The sequence below is a fragment of the Anarhichas minor genome, unplaced genomic scaffold (genome assembly GCF_050575085.1).
Source record: "Anarhichas minor isolate MPS153535 unplaced genomic scaffold, ASM5057508v1 ptg000011l, whole genome shotgun sequence".
NCBI lineage: Eukaryota > Metazoa > Chordata > Actinopteri > Perciformes > Anarhichadidae > Anarhichas > Anarhichas minor.
The window spans coordinates 9,962,052-9,986,927 of record NW_027466457.1 but is presented as its reverse complement, the minus strand read 5'-3'; the positions used below and the strand labels follow the sequence as shown (position 1 = coordinate 9,986,927).

Here is a 24,876-nt window from a genome sequence, read left to right as displayed (position 1 = left end):
TCTTGTTTAGTGGAAAAAAATATTCTTTTGTTGCTCCATTTGAAAGTGTAAATTCGGCCATAAATTCTGAATTTAGTGAGTTGAAAGGCAATTACTCTCAGTTCTTGTTGGTGACACAATGTAATACATTTCCTACAATATATTTTATTATGGTTTTGCTTGATGGTGCAGAAACATGAATTATTGTAAAGGCCTATTAAAATCCAATATTAAGCACCTTTCCATAACCTTCCCTGAGCTTCTATTGACCTTTGCTTGTCTACACAGAAATGCATTTCACTCGGGGGTGGCAGATAGCTGTGAAACACACGTAATGTAGTGGCTTCAGTCTTTAGCAGGGTGACCTCATCCTTTAAAATGTTTCATCCCCAAGGCCTCAGTGATAGAAGTTAACGTGCAAAATCAAACTTCTGACAGTTCTCTCCAGTAAAAACACAACATATTGAGACAGAGGGACTCGCTGCACGTTCTCACTTTCTTTTCTTAGCGCGATTGTTCAGCCATTTGGATCCTGAGCATGACACACATTCGCAACAATCGTCAAGTGCCAGCCCCCAGCCTCTCAAATAGGAGCGCCTAAAAATAAAGAGCATGTCGCAACTGCTGCGCTGCCTGGTGTCCTGACCAATCACTATCCCACCCTCCCCGTAAACCGACCCCGACTCACGGTATCCTTATGGATTAGCAAATAGACTATGATCACAGTGGCTGAGTGACGCGGCCCCGGGTCCTTTATAAAGCAAACTCTTTCCTCTCTCAACATTCAACTTAAACACGCTCAGTGTCAACTTTAACAGTGCTGCTCCAGCTCACCTGCCACGAAACTCCATTCTTCAAAAAGGCGACATTCTTCTCGGGGCCATAGTAGAGAAGGACTACTTGACAAGTGGGTGCTAATTATAAAAAAAAAGCGGACGACCAGCTGCCTTTGCATATTGTAAATCGGATATTTTAATCCATCACTGTCCTGATTTTAAGTGGTTTCTTCGCAAGTACATCTGAAAAATCTCTAGGCTGCTTTTTAAACTCCCTCAAGTTTGAACTTTCCTCCGCGGGAGCGCGCTTGCCATCGACCTGCTAAAGTTTTCTGCGCTGCCGAGCGCACAATTCAACACTTACGTGTCACCGAGGTATAAAACTGGACTCGGAAAACGCCAACATGATGAGCAACAACTACGGCGACGACCAGCAGCCTCCGCAGTATTACCAGGCCACCGACTTTGGGGAAGAGGAGGACGACGAGATGCCAGCCACGGAGAAGGACCTGGCCGAGGACGCGCCATGGAAGAAGATCCAGCAGAACACCTTCACCAGGTGGTGCAACGAGCACCTCAAGTGCGTCAACAAGACCGTCACCGACCTGCAGAGGGATTTTACCGATGGGCTGAAGCTAATTTCACTCCTGGAAGTTTTGAGCCAGAAGAAGATGTACAGAAAGTACCACATCAGACCCAACTTCCGTCAGATGAAACTGGAGAACGTGTCTGTGGCGCTCGAGTTCCTGGACAGAGAGCACATCAAGCTGGTCTCCATAGGTAAGACTTCTGGAAACAATACATTAGTAAAATGTATCCTAAACACAAGACAACAAAAGTAGCATGCTATTATTAGATAGTTATAAAAAGGATGCCCTAATACTTTAAAAGATGAACCATGACAGCAACAACATTTAATATATGTTTTATACATTTAAAGGAGCTGTATAAACCATTCAGAGCATTAATATAGCAGCAAAAAAATATATAGTGAGGTACTGTATACCTGAGCAGAGAATTAAGTCACTCTCTCTCGCTCTCTCTTGTTATCCGAGCTTTGCTGTGATTGGTTGACAAAACCGGGCCAGCCGCGCGTGCTAGTAGAACATATTAGTGCATGAGAGCGTGCCCCACTGGTTCGCTCATGGCTGCTGCTCTGTGTGCTGCTCGTGTATGGCGGTTACGGTTGATAACGCCGTCACGACCGACAGCACCGCTGCGGAAGCGTAGCACCCGTCCTCCGGTTCCCCTCAGGTAAATACTGTCAGCTCTGTCAGCACCTGCGCCTCTGGAAAGCTGCATTGAGCTGAGGTCAAAAGCTTATTGGAAAGTTCCTGCAGACTGGGTGCCACTGAGGTCATTTACTTGTGTCAGGGCCAAGGACTGGTGGCTCCATGGTATGCTTAGGCGTATTCCTGCTGCAGCAATGTGGTAAACTATGGGCTGGAAATTCACTAGGCCTGTGCTAATGAGAATGACACAATTTATAAGTACATGTGGACAGCACTCACACACACACACACACACGCATGGCCCCTCTGTACACATACAGGCACACACACACACTCACACACGCACACATACACACACACACACCTGTCAGGTCAGAGGTCAGATCGACTCACTGGGGCTATTTGCTGACAGCCCATTGCTGTCTGTAGCCATCAGCAGCTCCCTCCAGTGAGGTGAGGATTAACTCCAGAGGGATTTAGGGATCAAACTGTGATGCAGATAGCTGAAGTTACAATAAATTGTTGCGGATGTGTGTCACATCCCACAATGTCACCAGAAGAAGACTTGACTCCACCGGAGTGAACAGAATGCCACCTCTTAGACTCTCTGTTTAATAACTAGTCGCCTAATATCAAAAGCACATATATCGTAAGATGAAGAGTTACGGCTTAATTATACACCTGTAGACAACCCCACAATTCATGCCGGAGAAAAGTTATTAAAACTTTGACAGAGCATTTTTCTGTTTTGGTGACTAATGATCCTGCCACACACTTGAGTGAAATTCCCGGCGTGGCTGAAGCTTTGGCCGGCGGACTGTGAAGGCCACAGTGTGTCCAACCTGGATATACACTGAGTGTGCTCGTTTGAGTGTGTGTGTGATGATCCTGGGGGGGGGGGGGGGGGGGGGGATTACGGCAAGCTCATATCTCCTGGTGATCGCGGGAGGGCAAAGGTCACTACCACAGATATCACCACAAAGTCTGCAGGGCGTGCGTCCAGGAATGTGTGTCTGGAACTTAATATGTCAGTGTGAGGCTGGCACCGTTGTCCCAGCTGTACAGACACACACCAGGTCAGACGGGTTTGACAGAAACAGGGCGTGATAATAGAAGTCCTGGCATTTTACCTCGTAGCACCCTCTCCCTCCAAGCAGCTCTAGTGGGTCAATGCAGCCCTCTTAAGATAATGTCTCAGTCTCATTACAGTGATCCAGAGACACAACAACAAAAATCACCACAGGCTTACTAGCACATGTGTCACAGTGTGTAAATAGATATTGATGGATGTCTCTTTGAGCACACAGTTGCCCTTAAATTCAGACACAGCAGGATCAAAAGCACACTGTGCAATGCCGCGCCACCTGCCTATGCCAGTCAAACGGCGACACATCAAATATTACCCTCTGATAGGAGGCCCTCATCTATGAAGAGATAAATAGTCTCAATAAAACAGTCTTGTGAAAAACAGCTGGCATCAAAGTCCCTTCATTAATAAAGTCTTACTGAATTAAGTGGAGTGTATCACACGAGATTAGTCAATGAAACATTAAAGTCAAGCGCTCCTCAGAGGTTCTTTTAAATGGCTGAGTTTCTAAATTGAGGTGGATTTGAAATGGTTTATTCTGCAAAGTTTTCCTCAGAGAACTTCGGGAAATAAGCTGCATGCTCGCTGTCAATGAATCTAATCTCCACCGATTTGATTTATCGCGCTCTAGCGCTACAAGTTTTGGACGTAATTGAAATCCGAGTGGTGTTTATGCAGAGTGGGATCCACTTCCACATGTCCTCAGCTGTCACTGTCTTCAGAGTGCCATTGTGACTGGATGACAGATTGTCAGGGGTCCTCAGCCAGACAGCTGTCTCAGAGAAAGGGACTCGGGGGAAGCAGCAGGGAGCATTAGATTCTTGTCTCCTCAGCAGTCAATCATCATTGTTTATATTTCTGGTCAACTCTGCAGAACAGCAAGGAAGGACTATTTTAATATTATACACTTATGTTCAGATCTTAGGTCTTGATTTCTTTTGGTTTAGCTTTGGGGTTCCTTGATTACTGATAACAATATATACAGAATGAAAACCAATATACTTTTGCTCAAATCTCCCCATAAGGGGACAATGCAGATTCTACAGCTGGAAGATGCAGCTAACTGGTTAACCATCAAATGCTGTAGGACATGGTGCATTGTCTAAACTCTTTGGAAGTTGTAAATCCTCATGAACACTTTTGTCTCTACTGTCCAACTACAGATAGCAAAGCCATTGTCGATGGGAATCTAAAGCTGATCCTGGGTCTTATCTGGACTCTCATTCTCCACTACTCTATCTCCATGCCCATGTGGGACGACGAGGATGAAGAGGAGAGTAAGAAGCTGACCCCCAAACAGCGGCTGTTGGGCTGGATACAGAACAAGGTGCCCCAGCTGCCCATCCACAACTTCAACCGTGACTGGCGGGATGGCAAAGCTCTGGGAGCTCTGGTTGACAACTGTGCCCCTGGTAAGAAGTGTGTAGCAGCACCAGCTGAGTCCACAGGCAGGGCAGAGTAAGTGCTGAGTCAGAATCCGTGCTGCGGCTGTTGAAAGGGTTGTTGTATATAGCAGTTTTCCTTGGTTGCTATGGGGGTTGGGGTCAGGCATGTGTCAGACAGTATCACCTTCTCAGGAGATTTTCTCTCCTTTAGTCCTCATCTAGAAATAAGGGCTATATATCTGTTGCAAATTCTGTAGCACACACACATGCACACACACATGCACACACACGTCCAGATTCAGATTTCAGCCCGTGTAATCTGTCTCTGGAGAGCAGGTAGGGTCAGTGGTGTTGAAGAGGGGTTGCTGATAGCTGGGGGGGGGGCGTCCCTGCCAGCTGTCCCACAATGACTGACGCTTTCACTCTCTCTGTCTCGGGCGCTGAGGCCCAGGCCCGGCTTTAGTGTTTATAGCCTTGCTGCTACACAACACTCCCAAATTTGGGCACCATTCCTCCTCTTCTGTCAAGGGGGATGCTTGGCTCGGCATCAAAATGCAGAGTTATCTGTCACAGGGAGGTGCCTATAAGCCACAGATCCAAGGACCACAAGGCCACAGTTTGAGTCACTGCCAGTTCAGGCTGCAGCTTCCAGCACTGAACATGCGAGTCCTCTCCTAGCTGTGCTTCACAGAGCGAAAGGTGGAGGAGTAGCAACTGTGTTTAACTGTGTTTATATGAGCCATTGATCTACGGAGACGCATCTTTCAAACACTGTGCTGCAGCACTGGCCATACAAGGTTCTGTTGTTTCATCAGCTAACACCAAACAGCAGGGTTACTGACGAAACTCACTCTGTGCTGAAACACAGGAGCTCTGCTTCTAAATCAGATACAAATGCACAAAAGAAGTTCATATGCCAGACCAGGAAGAAAACCAATATTCGATCTGACAGACAGACACAGTTTCTGCTACTATATCCAATATTTTCAGATACAACATCTATAGCATATGTCCATCTCTTTTGGTGTAACAGTGATGTTGCATTATAAACCACGTAACTGTGGCTTTACAGCGCTGACATCATTTTGAAAAACACTGATTTCTTATCGAAACATGGTGGAAGGCCCACCCTGGTGCCTCCCAACTGACAGCTCTTCAAAGTTTTTATCTGCGCACTCCTCCCTTGCAGATGCACGTGAACTCAACCCTGTTAATACTGTGGGCCCGGATCATAGTATTCTGTGGTGTGCCTGTATGGGCCTTTTGAGCGAGTGGCCACTCTATCACCAACACTAATCCAATTTAGGCATTAGCAGCACGGAAGCGCGTAGCTTTTAGACACAGTGAAAGTGCCAGAGCGCCTCGAGCCTTTGAACCGTTGAGAGACCTTCGTTGTCGCACATTGCAGATTCACAGGAGCAGAGCAGCGTGGGTAAGATTGTAGTTGGAGGTGTTGGGCAGATAGTAGTGGCAGCCCAAGTGGCCTTATTATAGCAACAGCAGCATGTGACTGCATTTGTCTGTGCAGAATTGTCTAATTGCCCTGTTTGCTTTCTGTTAGGTTTGTGTCCTGATTGGTCAGACTGGGATCCAAACCAGCCCGTGCAGAATGCCAAAGAAGCCATGCAACAGGCTGACGACTGGCTGGGTGTGCCTCAGGTAAGATGCATGATAGATGTCACTCACAACGTGCTTTTTAGTTTGCTTTAGCTCAGCTGGGTGTCAGATGGGTGGGGTTGATCACATAAGACAATACATCAAGATAAGCGGGTGTCTTTTTTTTGTATTCGTATGGCAACATAGTTTATACTCAGTGGATAGAGATTCAGTAAGCACCAATCATTTTCAAGCAGTTTAAAGCAAGCACCAAGACACATATGCAAATGAAAACATGCCTCACCACATGTGCACACTCCTGTGAGGCAACACTGAACTGAAAAAAATGCCAGTTCTCTGTATGAGATGGAGCCCCGTGTTTTTTCCAAGGCGGTCATGCTGCAGGGTGTCATGAAATATTTATTACCCATCTCACTTCTAATGTTTCCATTTACTTTATTGTACCTCTGAGTAAGTGAGTGTGAGAGTTCTTTTCAGTAGATTCGTGAATTTGTGGAGGTGGGAGATTTCTGACTACCTTCCGAGCCACCCCCTGAAACAGAGGTGTAAATATGCACATGCTCATCAGAATAACAATGTCAACCGAGCCAGAGGGCAATATTTCCAGTTCTGTTTGTAAGACTGTGTGTCTCCGTATTGTAATGTTCTCTATGCAAGTTGTTTACTTGTTTGTCTTAGCTGTTTTCCATGAGGCTTAGAATTGGTGAGATAGCCAGGGGCTGTATGTCATGGCTCTGCAGTCCTGAGGGCTAGAGTATAGTGTGGTGGCGTTAAGGAGATGTTGGAAAGGTCTGGCTCAGGATAAATCCCCCTGGCTAGCTTATTAAGGGCAACAATCCTTAACCCTGCTGTCCTGGGGTTAAATATAACCAGCGTGCTTTGTGCCACGGTGTGATAGACAGACAAACAAGTGCTGGAAGGGAGAGAGGACTCAGAGGTGGGGGGATAAATAAGTTGTTAAATTCCATTACACCTTATTGCTTAATAAGGGAAAGTTGTATAAAGAGTCAACCACATCCTTCTTACAACAATACAATCAATATAAACGTGTAAACATGAATTAGGCTATGGTGTTTGTGATGTTGCATAAAAACTTAACTTCATTACACATATTATTAACCTTTTTTTTGCCGGTTGTCTTCCTCTGCTGTAGGTGATTGCCCCTGAGGAAATTGTGGACCCAGATGTGGACGAGCACTCAGTGATGACCTACCTGTCTCAGTTCCCCAAGGCAAAGCTGAAGCCTGGCGCTCCTTTCAAGCCCAAACAGCTTTTCCCAAACAAGGCCAAAGCCTACGGGCCTGGTGGGTAGCCCAACAGTAGCCACGAACACCTGCACGGTTTACAACAGTTCATATGAACAGTATCAATGTGTTTGCCTGTTGCTAATAATGTTACATTGCTCCAAACCTTGCAGAATATATCACCACACCCTTTTGTCTTACTTTACAGGTATTGAGCCTCATGGCAACAAGGTGCTGCAACCAGCTGTGTTCACTGTGGAAACTCTGGAAGCTGGCAGTGGTGAGGTCCTGGTCTATGTGGAGGATCCTGAGGGCCACAAAGAGGAGGCAAGTTATACCTGATAGACAAGCGATCTTAGCGTACAGCCCGCTTCCTACTGCAGATAATCCTGCTCAGTTTCAGTTTTGCAAAATGGAGCGTCTCATTTAATCTAACCCTCTTTTACTTTGTCGCCTTACACTCCAGGCTAAGGTTAAACCCAACAAGGACAAAAACAAAACCTACACCGTCACCTATGTTCCTAAAGTTGAAGGTGTTCACAAGGTAAAACATTAAGTCCACACGTCACTCAGGACAACATGAGCAAACCACTCTATTTAAAGGATCCTAACTTTGTCTTGCTTTTTTTCTCTTTAGGTGAAAGTCCTGTTTGCTGGTCAGGACATTGACAAGAGCCCCTACACTGTGAATGTGGCGAGGGATATGGGCGACCCCAGGAAAGTCCATGCCAGGGGACCAGGTCTGGATCCTACGGGCAATGTGGCTAACAAACCCACCTACTTTGACATCTACACAGCTGGTTAGTATAGAAACTTCAACCACTGTACATACAACAGGAATATGATCTGATGAAAGGCTGGCAGTCATTTTAAACAAAGTCAAATAAATCATTGGAAGACGAAAGCTGCAGCATCTACTGCGATAACTGATAATTTTCCTGTCACACTCAGGTGCTGGTAATGGCGACGTCAGTGTGGTAATCGTTGATCCTCAGGGCAAAAAGGACACAGTGGAGCTCCTCCTGGAGAATAAGGGCGACAGTGTTTTCCGTTGCACCTATCGTCCCATGCTGGAAGGGCCTCACACCATCCATGTGCTGTTTGCAGGCCAGGAGATACCCAGGAGCCCTTTCACTGTCAACGTTGCAGAGGGTGAGCCATCTGTCAGTGTTGTAAATTACTGTCAGACAAATCTGATTTCTTATCATGCTGTTAGTATCAGGGTGATCTATCCATCACAATCTACAGTCATCTTTATTTTCCCTGGGAACATACCACCCGGTATAGACCGTAACCCTTCCTATCTGTCATTTCTAGCTCCGCGCGTTGCTCCTCTCACTGGAGCTCCACTGCAGATAGTCCCTCAGTCAGTGCGCACCCCTCCCGGAGCAAAGGGTGGAAAGGGGGTACCCCCCCAAAAACCTGGCCGCCCAAGTTAGTATGGCTTGCTGGGAGGAGCCTGTGCCCATGGCTCAGCCAGATCCCCCCAAAACTTTCCCTATGCCGTGCCCTGCAGATGCCCCTCCGTGCATTCTTTATGATTAGGGTGCCGCGGCTCAATGCCGTGCTTGGTCGCCTGCTCCATTTTCTTGCGTCCTGCAGCTTGACTGTTTTGTTATGTTCAGACAGGGATGAGATGCAATGTTGTCCAAATAGTGTCGAGATTGTCCCACTTTGCACTTCTGTCTACTTTGTTCTCCTCTTTTTAAATATCTTTGCTTGTGCTGTTGACATGTTTGTTTTTAAAACTTGCATCATCCAACATTCAGTTTAAGCCTGCAGTCAATATTTTGACTGACTGAAATGTTGTGACTGACTGAAATGTTGTCCGAGGCTCCCTCGATGCTCTCAAATGTGCCAATATCTAATAACCTTCAACATTCTGCACTTTGTGTTATATGTGCTGCAAAAAGCATCGTTCTCATTTGCAGGTCCTGTCAGTCAAGCTTTAAGGAATCCCTCTTGAATTGGATATTTGAATGTCTTTGCTACTAACATCGCTGTCAACTGCTGGCTACTCTCAGTTGCCGTTTGCTTTGCTAAATATTTCCCTTTTTCACACTTGATGTTATTCCTTTCAGCAATAAACCCAAATGCATGCAGAGCTACAGGCAGAGGCCTTCAGCCTAAAGGCGTGAGAGTTAAGGAGGTTGCAGACTTCAAAGTTTTCACCAAGGGAGCTGGCAGTGGATCGCTGAGCGTCTCAGTCAAAGGACCAAGTGAGTCAGACAGCGCTCTCTACTATGCTCCTCACTGCTCATACATTTTAAGGATTATTCACTGTGTGTTTTGTCTGGAGGGTATTCACATATGATAAACAAAATGCATAATATGTTTCTCTGTTTTGATAAGTATACATATTGACTTTATTGTTTATCCTCAGCTGGAGCAGAGGAGCAAGTGAAAGTGCGAGATGCAGGAAACGGTGTGTATGAATGTGAATATCACCCCCTTAAGCCTGGTAAATACACAGTCACCATCACCTGGGGAGGCCAGCCCATCCCACGCAGGTAGGGTTCAATTGCTGCCTTTAGCTATTCATTAACAATGCACATTTACATTGACGCCAGGTAATATTGTGTAACCTTGTGTGCCTCAGCCCCTTCGAAGTGGAGGTAGGCAAGGAGGCAGGTTTTCAGAAGGTGAGGGCCTGGGGTCCTGGTCTGAAGACTGGCATGGTGGGAAAATCTGCTGACTTTGTGGTAGAAGCCATCGGCACTGAAGTTGGAACTCTAGGTGAGTCGTGTTCAAGTGTGATATGACTTTTTACAGAGGTAAAGTGGATTAAAAAAAGTATTCCGAGTGTGAAATTTGAATGTTGACTTTTTTTTTGATGTTTAGGCTTCTCCATCGAAGGCCCATCACAGGCTAAAATTGAGTGTGATGATAAGGGTGATGGCTCCTGTGATGTGCGCTACTGGCCCACTGAGGCCGGTGACTATGCTGTCCATGTCGTCTGTGATGACGAGGACATCAAGAACAGCCCCTTCATGGCCCACATCCTTCCTGCCGCCAATGACGTCTTCCCTGAGAAGGTTATTCCCACTCACTGTACTACAAAGCAGTATATACCAGTACATAAAGGCAAGTTGCCATGGTGAAATGATCATATTCTAAACAAAATGCATTAAAATGACAAAATGTTGCAGGTGAAAGCATTTGGTCCGGGCCTGCGACCAACTGGCGTCATTGTGAACAAAGCAACTGAATTCACCATTGATGCTCGCATGGCTGGGAAGGCTCACCTCAAGATTTACGCACAGGTACGGAGAGCTCCAGTTCGTGAAACCTTCATTGTTTATTTACAGGAGTACATCATTGATATTGCATGCACAGACCAGAGCTGACATGCTTTTGTATCCACTAAGGACGCTGAAGGCTGCACCATCGACATCAAGATCACTGACAAAGGAGACGGCACATTTCTGTGTGTGTACACCCCTGTCAAGTCCATCAAACACACCATCATCGTCACATGGGGGGACGTCAATGTGCCCAACAGCCCCTTCAGGGTAAGACACATGACGATGTATGCACACATACAGTAACTATGCTGCACTTCAAATTCAGTCAATTTAATATAATGATACTCCATCAAATATGGATAATGTAAGAGGACTGCGGCAGTTGTACTTTTGTCTCAAGTACACTTTGAATTCATTAGGTGCTGGTTGGAGAGGGTTGTCATCCAGACAGAGTCAAGGTCTATGGGCCTGGAGTGGAGAAGACGGGGCTCAAGGCTAACGAGCCAACATACTTCACAGTGGACTGTGGTGAAGCTGGTCAAGGTGAGCATGCACTACGAGATGGTGTGGGTGGTTTCAAAAACACTTCTAAATTGTGTTGAATCTTCATGAAACAAGTGTTTCATCATGTGGATGTTGAACAATATAAAGCACAGAATGAACAGATTGAGTAAAGCTCTGCAGCTTAACTGGCAAAGTTAAATTTGAAATGTATTTAAGCTAAAGCTCTAGGCAGTGGCGCATTTATTCAGATCATCCATTTTTGAATGACCTTCTTGAACTGTGCTCATTGCTATGCACCATTAGGGGACATCAGCATTGGAATCAAGTGTGCCCCAGGGGTGGTTGGCCCGGCCGAGGCAGACATCGAATTTGACATCATCAAAAATGACAATGACACCTTCACTGTCAAGTACACTCCCCCCGGTGCAGGCCGGTATACCATCATGGTGCTGTTTGCTGACCAGGTTAGAATACAGTTTTCAGTGCAAGAGGGACTGATGAGTTTTGTAAAAATCGTTTTTTTGAAATTTATTTAGTCTTATGTCATTGATTATCAATATTTTATGATTGGCTTTGTCAGGAAATTCCCATCAGTCCTTTCAAAGTCAAAGTGGATCCTTCCCATGATGCCGGTAAGGTGAGAGCAGAGGGCCCCGGACTCAACAAGACAGGTGAGATCCACCGACGTCAAGAACCATAATTAGTATACATACCAAGCGCACCAAATTTATAGGTATTTGAATTAGTAGAAGACACCGACTACACTACTTTAATATCATAGAAATCATTTCATTTGACTTGGATTGTTAGAACTGACAAAAAAAAATGTGTATTTCAGGAGTGGAGGTGGGCACTCCAACCCACTTCACCATCTTCACAAAGGGAGCTGGCAAGGCCAAGCCTGAGGTGAATTTTGCAGCATCAGGCCCAGGAGAGGCAGTCCGTGACTTTGAGATCATCGATAACCACGATTACTCCTACACTGTCAAGTACACGGCTATTCAACAGGTACAGAACAGTAGGCCTCTGTTTGAAGCCCGTTAACATTGGAACAGGATGCAGAGATTATTCACAACAACGCATCGATCAAAATAATTCTTCATCTTGTGTTTTTTCAGGGTAACATGGCTATTTCAGTCACTCATGGAGGAGATCCCATTCCCAAGAGCCCGTTCCACATCACAGTGGCGCCACCTCTGGATATCGGAAAGGTGAAAGTGGAGGGATTAGACACCAGTAAGTTACAAACACAATATACTATATTCTTGCCTTTACCATGAAATAATAGGTAACTGCAACACAGCAAGTGTTTCCTGTTAATCCCTCTTGCAGAAGTGGAGGTTGGAAAGGATCAGGAGTTCACGGTTAACACAAAGGGCGCTGGTGGGCAGGGCAATGTGGGTGTGAAGATGACCTCACCCTCCGGCCGACCAATCCCATGCAAGCTGGAATCAGACAAAGCCAAAGGCACTCACAGTGTGAAGTATATTCCCCCAGAGGAGGGGCAGTACAAGGTTGATGTCAGCTATGATGGCAACCCAGTGATGGGAAGCCCCTTTGGGGTTGAAGCAGTGATGCCTGCTGATCCTTCAAAGGTAAAAGTTCATAAAAGTTGCATGTAGTTCTGCACTTGCTTACTTACTTGAGGCTCATGAAACAGAACATACAAATATTTGATGTTTTGTATACCACATCTCCAAAACTGACCCGACTGTTGCATCACAGGTGCGAGCCTTTGGCCCAGGCCTGAAGGGAGGCATTGTGGGTAAACCAGCTCCATTCACTATTGACACAAAGGGAGCTGGAGCAGGTGGGCTGGGTCTGACTGTGGAGGGCCCCTGCGAGGCGAAGATTGAGTGCCAGGACAATGGTGACGGCACATGCTCAGTGTTCTACCTGCCCACTGATCCCGGGGAGTACGCCATCAACATCTTGTTTGCTGAGAAGCACATCCCCGGCTCTCCCTTCAAGGCAGCAGTGCGCGCAGCCTTGGACCCCAGCAAGGTGACTGCTAGCGGGCCGGGCCTGGAGAAGGCCAAGGCAGGCGAACCAGCGACCTTCACTGTGGACTGCACCCGGGCAGGCGACGCTGAGCTCACCATTGAGATTGTGTCAGAGACCGGGGCAAAGGCGGAAGTGCACATCAAGAAAACTGCAGAGGGGACCTTCTCTGTTACATACATCCCACCCTTCCATGGCACACACACCATCACGATCAAGTACGGTGGCCAGATGATTCCCCAGTTTCCCAAAGTCCTGCAGGTTGAGCCCTCTGTGGACACCAGCGGGGTGCATGTCTATGGGCCGGGAGTGGAGGCCAGAGGTAACAAAACCAAGAACCTAAACTTATAAAGAGTTACAATCCATGTTAGGTTTTTAATACACCAAGGGTATGTACCAGTGCTGAAAGAATTAGTCAATTAATAATTTGCTAATTGTTAGAAAAGCATTTCAAGTCATTTATCAAGACAAATTACTTTTCTCTGTCTTAATATCATTATGATTCCAATTTGACTTTTGGACTGTGGTTCTTAAGACAAAAGCTATTAGGAGATTTTGAATTGTTAGTTACAGCCTGAGTATTTCAACTAGTTCAGAAACAGCTCACACATCTGTTCAAAGGATGTACAATGTCGTAAGTCTTAAAATGACTGAGCCCACTTGGCCTTGTTTCTCATCAGTAACAAATCACCTGAGGGGCTTTTCTGTTTCTAGGAGTCCTCAGAGAAGTGACAACCCACTTCATCGTTGATGCTCGCACCCTCAACAAGGTTGGAGGAAATCATGTGAAGGTTCACATTATCAGCCCTTCCGGCACTACCACAGAGACCTACATCACTGACAAGGGAGACGGCACCTACAGAGTGGAGTACACAGCATTCGAGGATGGTAGGGAACAAAATATGTTATGTCATTTAACAGTGTTAATTCACACAATTAAAGGATCATAAGGCGGAGAGGCACCAAACAACGATGAGGAAAGTAGAATCCATGTCAAATTTGTGACATTAACAAACCTCACCTGCTGCAGATAGGATTTATCACAGGCAGGCTGTCTGAGAGAGAGCATACAGACAGACTGAGAAATCACTAACAGGTGCTTGTGTTGGGCGCTATTTGGGAATAAAGCAGGAGAGTGGGAAAAGAAAGAAAGAGAAAGAGAGTATAAATACAGAATGATGCATTGGAGTAATGATGTGAGGGGCAGAGAGCAGGGAGGCAGAGAGGCAGACAGACTCCGTTTTATAAATAGTGTGCTCAGGAACAGAAGCTCTTAACAAGGCAGGTATGTGTGCTGAAGGCTGCCTGCACACAGCTATACAGCAGGGGAATGGCAGGGGATATTAATAGAGACCTATAACACAAAGCAAAGAGATCACAGAGCACTTCTCCACCACCAGACATGCTCTAATATCATAGTCGTGCTGCTGGGAATCTGGCATATAGTCCTACTGAGAGAGCTCTGTCAGAAAAATGTTGTAACAGAATAATGAATAGGGAACAGATGTAATGCCTTGTACGTTCACCAGAGCGTCTGCGCTCTAGATGGAGTCTTTTATAAATAAACAGATGTTTATCTCCCTAAAAGGGAAATTGTCTGGCTCATAATTAAAAGCAAGCGGCAATAACAGAAAACATTTGCTTGCTTGGAGACCATTCAGGCAGAGAGGTATGACATCAGACACTGTACTGACATCTGTTTGTGTGCAGGAATGCATATGATCGAGGTGCAGTATGACGATGCGCCAGTGCCCAAGAGTCCCTTCAGAGTGTCTGTGGTGGAGGGCTGTGATCCGACCCGGGTCCGTGCCTTTGGACCAGGTCTGGAGGGAGGAATCACCAACAAGCCCAACTGCTTCACAGTGGAGACCAGGTACCGTTGGATCACATTTTAAAGGAGATATTTGTGGGAACTTATCTCAAATGAGAAATTAAATAAAAGTGTTCTCTCTCAGGGGGGCTGGTACGGGAGGCCTGGGCCTGACCATCGAAGGAGCCTCAGAGGCAAAAATATCCTGCAAGGACAATAAAGATGGCAGCTGCAGTGTGGAGTACATCCCCTTCACTACTGGAGACTATGACGTCAACATCAACTACGGTGGTCACCCGATCCCTGGCAGTCCGTTCCGTGTTCCAGTGAAGGACCCCGTGGACCCCAGCAAGGTCAAGTGCTCAGGTCCAGGTCTAGGCGCCGGAGTGAGAGCCCATGTTCCTCAGGCTTTCACAGTAGATTGTACCAAGGCCGGACAGGCCCCTCTGGATGTCAAACTCTACGGCCCAACAGGTGCGGACATGCTGTTTGACTATGAAACCCTCTCGCCTGCTCTAAGCTGACAAATAACAGCATGTTGGCGGTGTATGATTATTTCCATAATGTCTCATTTCCAGGTACTGTGGCGCCAGTTGGTGTGAAGAACAACGGCGACGGCACCCACACAGTTCACTACACCCCAGCCCATGATGGCCCTTACACTGTAGCTGTCAAATACGCAGATCAGGAAGTCCCACACAGGTACAGAATGTGTTGGAGAAAAAAAAAACAATCCAGGCAGTATGTGCAGATATGTGTTAATTAAAATTCTGCTCCGTCTGGCTGGATTTAAAAAAGAAAAGTGCACTTCTGCAAATTTTCTGTTCCCATTTCTGTCTTTTGTAGGTCTGGGTTTAGTAATTACACTTGATATTCTCTCCTTCTTCCATAGTCCATTTAAGGTAATGTCTCAGCCTGGGCATGACGCCAGTAAAGTACGAGCTAGTGGACCTGGTCTAGACACAAAAGGTGTGTCTGCAAGCCTGCCAGTTGAGTTCACCATTGATGCTCGGGATGCTGGAGAGGGACTGCTCACTGTGCAGATTCTGGTGGGTTCAGCTACCTTTCACACAATCTTTTTATTTTTATTTTTTATAATCCACCATTTAAAATAACTTAATATTGTCTATTGACAGGACCCAGAGGGCAAACCAAAGAATGCAACCATCCAGGACAACAGGGACGGCACCTACACTGTCTCCTATGTACCAGACTCTACAGGCCCCTACACTATCACCATTAAGTATGGAGGAGATGAGATCCCTTACTCCCCTTACCGCATCCAGTCCCTACCCACAGGAGACGCCAGCAAATGTTGCCTCACAGGTAGAAAAAACACTGTGGATTCATACTTAAAATAAATACAAATAATATATTATAGTTATAGCATTTATATATTTATATTCACAATCTGTATTTTTTTCTTCCAGTTTCTATTGGAGGACATGGCGTGTGTGAGTAACAGAGGCTTTCTTTTTATTTATGTGATGCATTGCTTGAAAATCTTTTATGCAGCAGCTCTTACCCTTTATTCGTATTCCCTCTCTGTCCTTAACAGCAAGTCTGCAGAAGCTGCAGACCTCCGAGGATACGGTAATCACAGTGGATGCCAAAGCTGCTGGGAAAGGCAAGGTGACCTGTAAGGTGCAGACCCCACAAGGGATGGAGCTGGACATGGATGTGGTGGAAAATCGTGATGGGACCTTTGACATTTACTACACCGCCCCTGAACCTGGGAAATATGTTATTACCATCCGATTTGGGGGACAGAACATCCCCAAGAGCCCCTTCCATGTGGTGGTGAGTAAAGGAGTATTTAACCAGCTACTACAATTGTGTGCGAGATGCACAATTTTTCTGATGTTCTGTTTGTATGAAAACTATTTTTCTTCACTCTGTGTTGGCAGGCATCAAATGAGCCAGTTGTTCCCCGCGATACTGTGGATCCTCTCTTCCGTCCTCTTAACTTCCTCGTCCCCTTCATGCCACAGCAAGGGGAAATCACAGGTGTGACAAACACCACTCAAACAGAAAGAAAATCCTGCTCACACACACACCCACAAAACATCTATTTTAGGTCACTGACATTTCACCAAACTGATGTCATTTCTAGGTGAGGTGCGGATGCCTTCAGGCAAGACTGGCCGCCCGCATATCACTGACAATAAGGATGGCACCATCACCATAAAGTACCAGCCCACAGAGAGAGGTCTGCACGAGATGGACATCAAATATGACGGCAACCACATTCCAGGTCAGAAACACAGCACATTAGAGCGATGGGAAGCAGTTGTCAACTTCTAAAATAACCTTTGAATTTTTTTGCTCTCTTATTTAAATGCAGTAGAGACCTTTCACAGTTCTCAGTCTCATTGTTTGGCAATGATTATATCCCTTTAGGAAGCCCTCTGCAGTTCTTTGTGGATGCTGTGAACAGTGGAGTGGTGACTGCTTATGGTCCGGGTCTGAGTTACGGCATGGTCAACAAGGCTGCCACTTTCACTGTGGTCACCAAGAATGCAGGAGAAGGTACTAAATTGTACTTCCCCAGTGATATTTGCTATTACACGGTGGATCTGTGGTAATACAGTAAACCCTGACTACACTGCAGAAAAGTAAAAAATATGGGTGTTGATTTTCTCCCACTCAGGCGGTCTGTCTCTGGCAGTGGAGGGTCCCTCTAAGGCCGAGATCACGTGTAAGGACAACAAAGACGGTACCTGCACTGTGTCCTACCTGCCCTCAGCTCCTGGAGACTACAACATCATCGTCAAGTTTGACAACAAGCACATTTCTGGCAGTCCCTTTACTGCTAAGATCACTGGTGAGGAAATGAACACTTTCTCCCATAGACTTTTTTATGCTGTTGATGTATATTTATAGTGGATGTCTACATTATAAATCAGGTTTCGAGGGGTTGACAAATATCTAAACCGCTTTTCTTTATATCAAGGGGATGACGCCATAACCAGGACATCACAGCTGAATGTCGGCACAGCGGCTGACGTGTCCTTGAAGATCGCAGAGACTGATCTGAGCTCACTGACTGCCAGTATCAGAGCCCCATCAGGCAATGAGGAGCCCTGCCTGCTCAAGAGACTGCCCAACAGACACCTCGGTGAGATATTCACTTGCCAGATACAGAAAATAACAGGAAGAGTGGAACATAGATAAAACGTTGTCAGATTTATTGAATGCATTTATATTTCATTTTTCTGCTTCTCTGTCTTTATTTTCTATCCTTTTTTTATGCTTGCAGGTATTTCTTTCACACCTAAGGAGGTCGGCGAGCATGAAGTGAGCGTGAGGAAGAATGGGGTGCACGTGGCCAACAGCCCATTTAAAATCATGGTTGGCCAGTCAGAGATTGGCGAGGCCAGCAGAGTGAAGGCTTTTGGTAAAGGCCTGGCGGAGGCACACACATTGGAAATGGCTGAATTCTTTGTGGACACGAGGAACGCAGGTAATATTTAGAGACGGTTCGTTTCACCTTTATGGCGATCACGGTCAGAAAAAATACAAAGGCAACGCATACTTTTTCAACTTCTCTCTACTTCTCTTCTTCCTTTAGGTTATGGAGGTCTAGCATTGTCAGTCGAGGGTCCGAGCAAAGTGGACATCAACTGTGAAGATGTGGAGGACGGGACGTGCAGAGTCACCTACTGTCCAACAGAACCTGGGAGTTACATTGTTAACATCAAGTTTGCTGAAAAACACATCCCAGGTTAGAATCTTTTACTTGTACAAATAATAAAAAAATGAAAAAAACATTTTATATCTTAAAATTAAATAAATCTGTTAATATTTTGATCACTGTATATGTGTTTGTGCCCTACAGGAAGTCCTTTCACAGTGAAGGTGACCGGAGAAGGAAGGATGAAGGAGAGTATTACTAGAAAGAGACAGGCCTCTTCCATTGCCTCAGTCGGCAGCACATGTGGTCTTAACCTCAAGATCCCAGGTGAGTACAGGAGCCAGTCAGAGGTGGTGAGAGGGCAGCGGTCAACTGTCTTAAAATACATGCTCTCACATTTGTATTTCTCACTGGTCCCCCCCCCCCCCCCCTGTGTAGGAAACTGGTTCCAGATGGTTTCAGCTCAGGAGAGGCTGACCAGGACATTCACTCGCAGCAGCCACACCTACACCCGCACTGAGCGCACGGAGATCAGCAAAACCCGTGGTGGAGAGACCAAGCGGGAGGTACGAGTGGAGGAGAGCACCCAGTTGGGCGGAGCGGGAAGCCCCTTCAGAGATGTTTTTGGAGACTTTTTGGGCAGGGAAAGCCTCAGCAGCTTTGCTGGCATCACTGCCAGACCTGAGGGTGAGAGTCCAAATTTTATTTTTGAAACGTGAAAACTTGCAATGCTTTGGCTTTAACTGTCCTATCAAGGATATATGTTGTAGTATTTGTTAAAAGTTATACATCCTATGCAAATGTCTTAGTTGTGCCTCACCCAGTTGAGAGTGGCTCTCAGGCCATGACGGCCCAGGTGACCAGCCCCAGTGGGAAAACAGTGGATGCTGACATAGTGGATGGAGGGAGCAGCACCTACAGCGTGCGCTTCATCCCCCAGGAGATGGGACCCCACACTGTCAACGTCAAGTACAGAGAGCAACACGTCCCTGGTAGCCCCTTCCAGTTTACTGTGGGACCCATGGGGGAGGGAGGAGCACACAAGGTCCATGCAGGAGGACCTGGTCTGGAAAGAGGCGTGGCTGCAGCACCTTGTAAGTTCACCTTTTGGACTTGAACCTGTTTCTTCAAATACTATTCAATATATTTAATTAAATGTTGTTTCACCTACTCTAGCTGAATTTAGCATCTGGACAAGAGAAGCAGGTGCTGGCGGTCTGTCTATTGCTGTAGAGGGCCCCAGCAAGGCTGAGATCTCCTTTGAGGACAGGAAGGACGGTTCCTGCGGCGTCTCCTACATAGTGAAAGAACCAGGTAAAACTTTTGTCGCACACAAATGCAGAAGTTCCCTCATTTTGATTTTTTTCTCAGAGTGTTTTTTTGTCTCTAAATTGCAAAACTTTTCAGTAATTTTTCCACAGGTGAAAGTAAATAACCTGTCTGCTTCCCCAGGTGACTACGAGGTGTCAATCAAGTTCAACAACGAGCACGTCCCTGACAGCCCATTCATCGTTCCGATTGCTACGCTGTCAGACGAAGCCCGCAGGCTCACTTTAACAAGCCTTCAGGTGAGATCACACACACACACACACATACACACACAGTGCTGACAAAAGCCACAATCCTTTGTTGCACAAAACAAAAGCAGACACAACACAGGCACTGCTACAAAATATCAGGGTTGTATAACAGATTGCATGTAAGATAACGCTTGAGTGGCTGTAGATATTTCTGTCTAATAGCACTTTGCCCTTCAAGTGTAATTGAACACCAGTGTTGGAGCAGTATCTACGACTGGTACACTGTGATGCTGGCCAGTGATGAAGGGCAGGATTAACTGTCCCTTGCTAAAGTGGTACAACACAAGCTGTGCTTTGTGTGGGCGGTCAGCGAGTCTATGTGATTGTGTTTCTGTTTGAGAGGACAAAAGCAAGAAAACATTGAGCGGAATATAAAAACTCCTCTAAAGATACCTGTCACAGCTCGCGATATTGTTCTCCCCACTTCACAGAGGCTTCTTTTATTTGCTTTCACAGGTTCCATCACAATTGCCAACAATGCTAAAAACATGTATTTTTAGTTGACTGAAATGCCACTTCACAGTGCTTTTCTACCACTAGAAGCCAGGTGAAGTGCAATATCAGACCAACATTTAAAATGTCACACTGCCTCTTATGTCTGGTAGGACCGCTCGTCCGCCCGTAGGGCAAAAACACTAAACGCCTCGCTGTAAACTCTGACCTTTTCCGCCTCTCAAACCCAACCGCTCAATCTATTCTCGTTCACACACTGAGTGAGTCACACACTTTGTGTCCCTCGAGGTGCGGGCACACACACATGCCCGCTCACATATTCTGATCATATTCTTCCCTGTCGTTTGCAGGAGAAGGACTTGAAGGTAAACCAAGAGGCGTCCTTCATGGTGCAGCGCAATGGGGCTCGAGGTGTGGTTGACGCCAAAGTCCACACGCCCGCTGGCTCTTCAGAGGAATGCTATGTCACTGAGCTTGACAGCGGTACGCACCAACCTCACTTTGTGTCACAAAGTAGACTCCATGAGAAAGAGACCGCAGCTTTTTAAAAATCTGTAAGCATCATTCAGGAGTAATAAATCCACTTGTGTTGTGTGTCGTGTTCAGACAAGACTGCAATCCGCTTTATTCCACGGGAGAATGGAGTTCACTCCATAGATGTCAGGTTCAACGGATGCCACATCCCTGGAAGCCCCTTTAACGTGCGAGTGGGCGACCCGGGGCTGGTTGGAGATCCAGGCATGGTGACAGCACACGGCCTTGGACTGCAGGGGGGAACCACAGGTAGATGTCACCACCACCACTTCTAATATGTACCATATTTGAAAATAATTCAGCATGGATTTCTTGTGATTTCTTTTGTTTTTATTGAGCAGTCTTTTCATATTTTTTCTGCATTTCCCTCCTTCTTCCAGGTGCATCCTCAGAGTTTGTGGTCAACACGTGTAACGCAGGCTCTGCCACTCTGTCAGTCAACATCGACGGGCCATCCAAGGTCAAGATGGACTGTCGGGAGTGTCCTGAAGGATACAAGATCAACTACACACCCATGGCACCCGGCAACTATCTCATCACCATCAAATACGGAGGGCCACAGCACATCGTGGGCAGCCCGTTCAAAGCTAAAATCACAGGTCTGCTGGACAGTCACTCTCCCATCTGATCTGTGGATCTCACATGACAAGTGTCTCGATTATGAAACAAACGTTCCTCTGAAAAAAAGTGTGGAAGTCAGGAAAATGTTATGTCATCTTCGTTCATACTGCTCAGTAAAAGCTGCCTCTTTCTGGCACTACACCGATATATTCCTGCTGTCACTACTTAGTGGTTACAAATTCCTTTATTTTAAAATGTATGTGACATACAAATACTTTCAAGAATGAGAAAAACTCCCATGAGTCCTGGAAGTTCACTTTATTTGAAAGTGATATGAAATATTTTCCTGTTTGAGCTCAGGCTTTACTGGCTTTTTTAACTTCTCACTCTGCCTCGCCTACAGGAGCCCGGCTGTCAGGGGGACACAGCCTCCATGAGACCTCGTCCGTCTTGGTCGAAACAGTTACCAAGACCTCCAAAGTGGGCGGTGCCTACAGCTCCAGCTCATCCTCTTCCACCACCTCAACAAAACTGACATCGGATGCCAGCATGGTGGTTTGTCTCGGAACAGGGCTGTCCAAGGCTGCTGTCGGACAGAAAAACAACTTTACAGTTGACTGCAGCAAAGCAGGTGAGATGATCACCTGGATAAAGATAAAAGACACAGGCAGAACTTTTATTCATACAGTAAAAATACATGATTCTCAGACACTTTTTGGCAGAGGAACAACACTGACATATTAGCACCTTATAAAGTTATGGTGGATGCGTTAGCAAACACTTGCCAGCAGCAGTCACAGAAAAGAATTTAGCATTCATTCATTCGAGTTATGTCTCTGGAAACCCGACCAAAATCCAATATTCACGCTCCTTAAAGTTCTCTTTGGCCTCCACCAAGTCCTGAGGGAAATATCAGGCTCTAAATTTGGTGGTGGGCAGGTAGCAGACATTTTATGAGAGCTGTTTTTTGTTGTTGTGTTTTTTACTGAAAATGAGGTTGATGAGTAGATGAACAAAACATTAAAGTTGTGGCTCCTGAAACCAAAAATGCTGCAGTAGAGCTGAAGAGATCTGCAGAACCGGGTGATAATTCTCTATGAGCGTCCCCTCTTACATTATACTTCATCATTTCATCCATTGGTTGTATAAAAATTGTGATTATTGCCATTTAAAGCCAATACACCGATGCATCTTTTGTACACCACATTAAACCCCCCTTTTAATTTTTCCTTTCAGGTACCAACATGCTGTTGGTGGGCGTGCATGGACCCCATACTCCTTGCGAGGAGGTGTATGTCAAGCACATGGGCAACAAGCTCTACAATGTCACCTACACCGTCAAGGACAAGGGCAACTACACCGTCATCGTCAAATGGGGCGATGACAGCATCCCCGGCAGCCCTTACAAGGTGGTTGCGTCCTAAAACAAACTGCAACAGTGCCCCGTCCCATTCCCCTCCACCGACCCTCCACCTTCTTCCCGCTGTTCCTCGCTCTTCAGGGGATTACAATACTCAACATGCACTAAAACCTGCCAGGACATTTGCTTAAAGTTTTCTTGATGACAGAATATCTATTGTGCCAAAGTTTTGCATTAACTCCAGAAATGACAGTGTGGTTTACGAGTCTTTGAGTGATGTTTTACTCGGTCCATAAAAATCTCTCTCTGTTTCTGTCGTGTTGTAAAAGAATGGCTTACTGTGACTGTTCAGAGACGCTGGAGTAATCAACAGTATTAAAGTGTGATGCAATATGGTTTTGTATGGTTTAAGAATGAAGTACTTTTTTTTTGTTATATTAACCTATTTTTGGTAAGTCTTTGCAGACCTAATAAAGATTTAATGGCTAACTTTCCAGACAAAAGTGATTGAATTTGTTTGATTTCTCACAGTGCTGGCAGACCCTCGCAACTTCACCAGAAGGCGTTTCTTCGATTTTCACAGTTTCATTATGCAGCTATTTTCTGACCAGTGTTGGTTCTTCCATCTGAGCAGCCGTCAGGATATTGTCGCTTGATCACGGAGTCTGTCAACTGAATATCCAGCCAGTATCTAATAGATAGAAGAGTTTAATGCTTTTAATATTTGTCACACATTTGGGGATCACATAATACCTTTGACGTCAATCCAACATTACTTACCAGTGCACTGAAAAAGCAATCCAGGATATTTATTTAGTCCTCTCATTTACATCCTGTACTTGTCCAGATGCAATCACAAGATGGCAGCATAGTCAAGCACTCCCCTACATCTAAGTCTCAACCAAATGCACCAGAGCAAAATCTCCATTGTTCCCAGTGAAGATTAACTACTTCATCCTTAACACAAGGGAGCCTGCGGAGCATGGAAACCAGAGGCATCAGCTTCCATTGTGTGTGCAATTAATCCTGTTGGATCAGAGATAGATGGAATACAAGTGGTTTCTGTTGTGGCATCGTCGTGGGGTGGAGGGAGATCCTGCTGTGGCACGAATCAACCAGAACGAAGGGAGTTCCAGCATTTTGCTTGTGTGTGTTCCCAGTGCATATGTGGGTATGTGTGCGTGTGTCATCACCTGTGTCTCCTCCATGGCCTCTGCATGTGTTCTGTGTGTCCTCTGCGTGGTCTACAAGCCCCACAGTCCCACAGTGAGTCACCCACCCAGCCTCCACACGCTGACACACACACACCACCAGCACCAGTACCATTCTTCACAGAGAGGAGCCTATAATTAGGTGCTAATTTTCTCTGGTTCCACTGTGACATGATGCTGGGGGCCATGGTGAGGCAAGACAGAGCGAGCGTGTGCATTTGATGAACAGTGGCGAGATCTCGACTCCGGACCATCTGGCCAAGTGGCTGGCGCTGCTGCCCGTGCTGACGTTGGGACCTGGGCAGGGCCCACCCACGTCAGCCTGCTCCTCCGGACCGGGACCCAGGCGTCTGTCCACCACAACATGTTTATCTCGAGTAGATGCCAAGTGAATCACAACCGCGTGGAAGATACAGTTCCTCGCTATGCAGACAACAGCGATCAAGTAGGCAGAGAGAGAGAGAGAGAGAGAGAGAGAGATGGAGATAGAGAAGTGGGGAGGAAAGAGGAGGGAGGAGAGGGCAAAGAGAGTGTGGGAGGAAGAGAGGGAGAAAGATGGATTAGAGGAAGAGAATGGGATTAAAAGAATCCTGATGGAAGAAAGCGAGACAGACAGGCACACAGACGCAAGCAAAAAATCACAGTTGAGACAATCTAAAAAAC

General features: G+C 46.1%; 1 protein-coding gene across 4 annotated transcripts; it reads left to right on the top strand.

Annotated features, from left to right (window-relative positions):
• The first annotated feature begins 1,243 nt into the window (after positions 1-1,243).
• LOC142948075 (filamin-C-like) lies at positions 1,244-23,491 on the top strand. 4 transcript variants are annotated; one of them, XM_076089955.1, is made up of 44 exons: positions 1,244-1,535; positions 4,238-4,486; positions 6,021-6,118; positions 7,230-7,380; positions 7,529-7,647; positions 7,793-7,864; positions 7,958-8,120; positions 8,272-8,472; positions 9,402-9,539; positions 9,704-9,830; positions 9,920-10,056; positions 10,162-10,355; positions 10,470-10,583; positions 10,689-10,832; positions 10,985-11,108; positions 11,373-11,533; positions 11,650-11,740; positions 11,908-12,077; positions 12,188-12,305; positions 12,402-12,664; positions 12,795-13,392; positions 13,785-13,958; positions 14,781-14,943; positions 15,026-15,354; positions 15,459-15,582; positions 15,773-15,929; positions 16,017-16,220; positions 16,453-16,680; positions 16,788-16,887; positions 16,994-17,134; positions 17,281-17,409; positions 17,531-17,704; positions 17,834-17,998; positions 18,140-18,343; positions 18,452-18,604; positions 18,719-18,845; positions 19,346-19,608; positions 19,691-19,828; positions 19,967-20,082; positions 20,898-21,030; positions 21,154-21,330; positions 21,462-21,680; positions 22,046-22,273; positions 22,879-23,491. In XM_076089955.1, exons 1-44 carry the CDS (start codon positions 1,244-1,246, stop codon positions 23,064-23,066), a joined length of 7,758 nt encoding a protein of 2,585 aa, XP_075946070.1. In that variant the 3' UTR covers positions 23,067-23,491. The 4 variants fall into 4 exon arrangements, with proteins under 4 accessions (XP_075946070.1, XP_075946071.1, XP_075946069.1 ...); XM_076089956.1 differs by having other exon boundaries at positions 16,453-16,692; positions 16,800-16,887; XM_076089954.1 differs by having other exon boundaries at positions 7,787-7,864.
• The last annotated feature ends 1,385 nt before the right edge of the window (positions 23,492-24,876 follow it).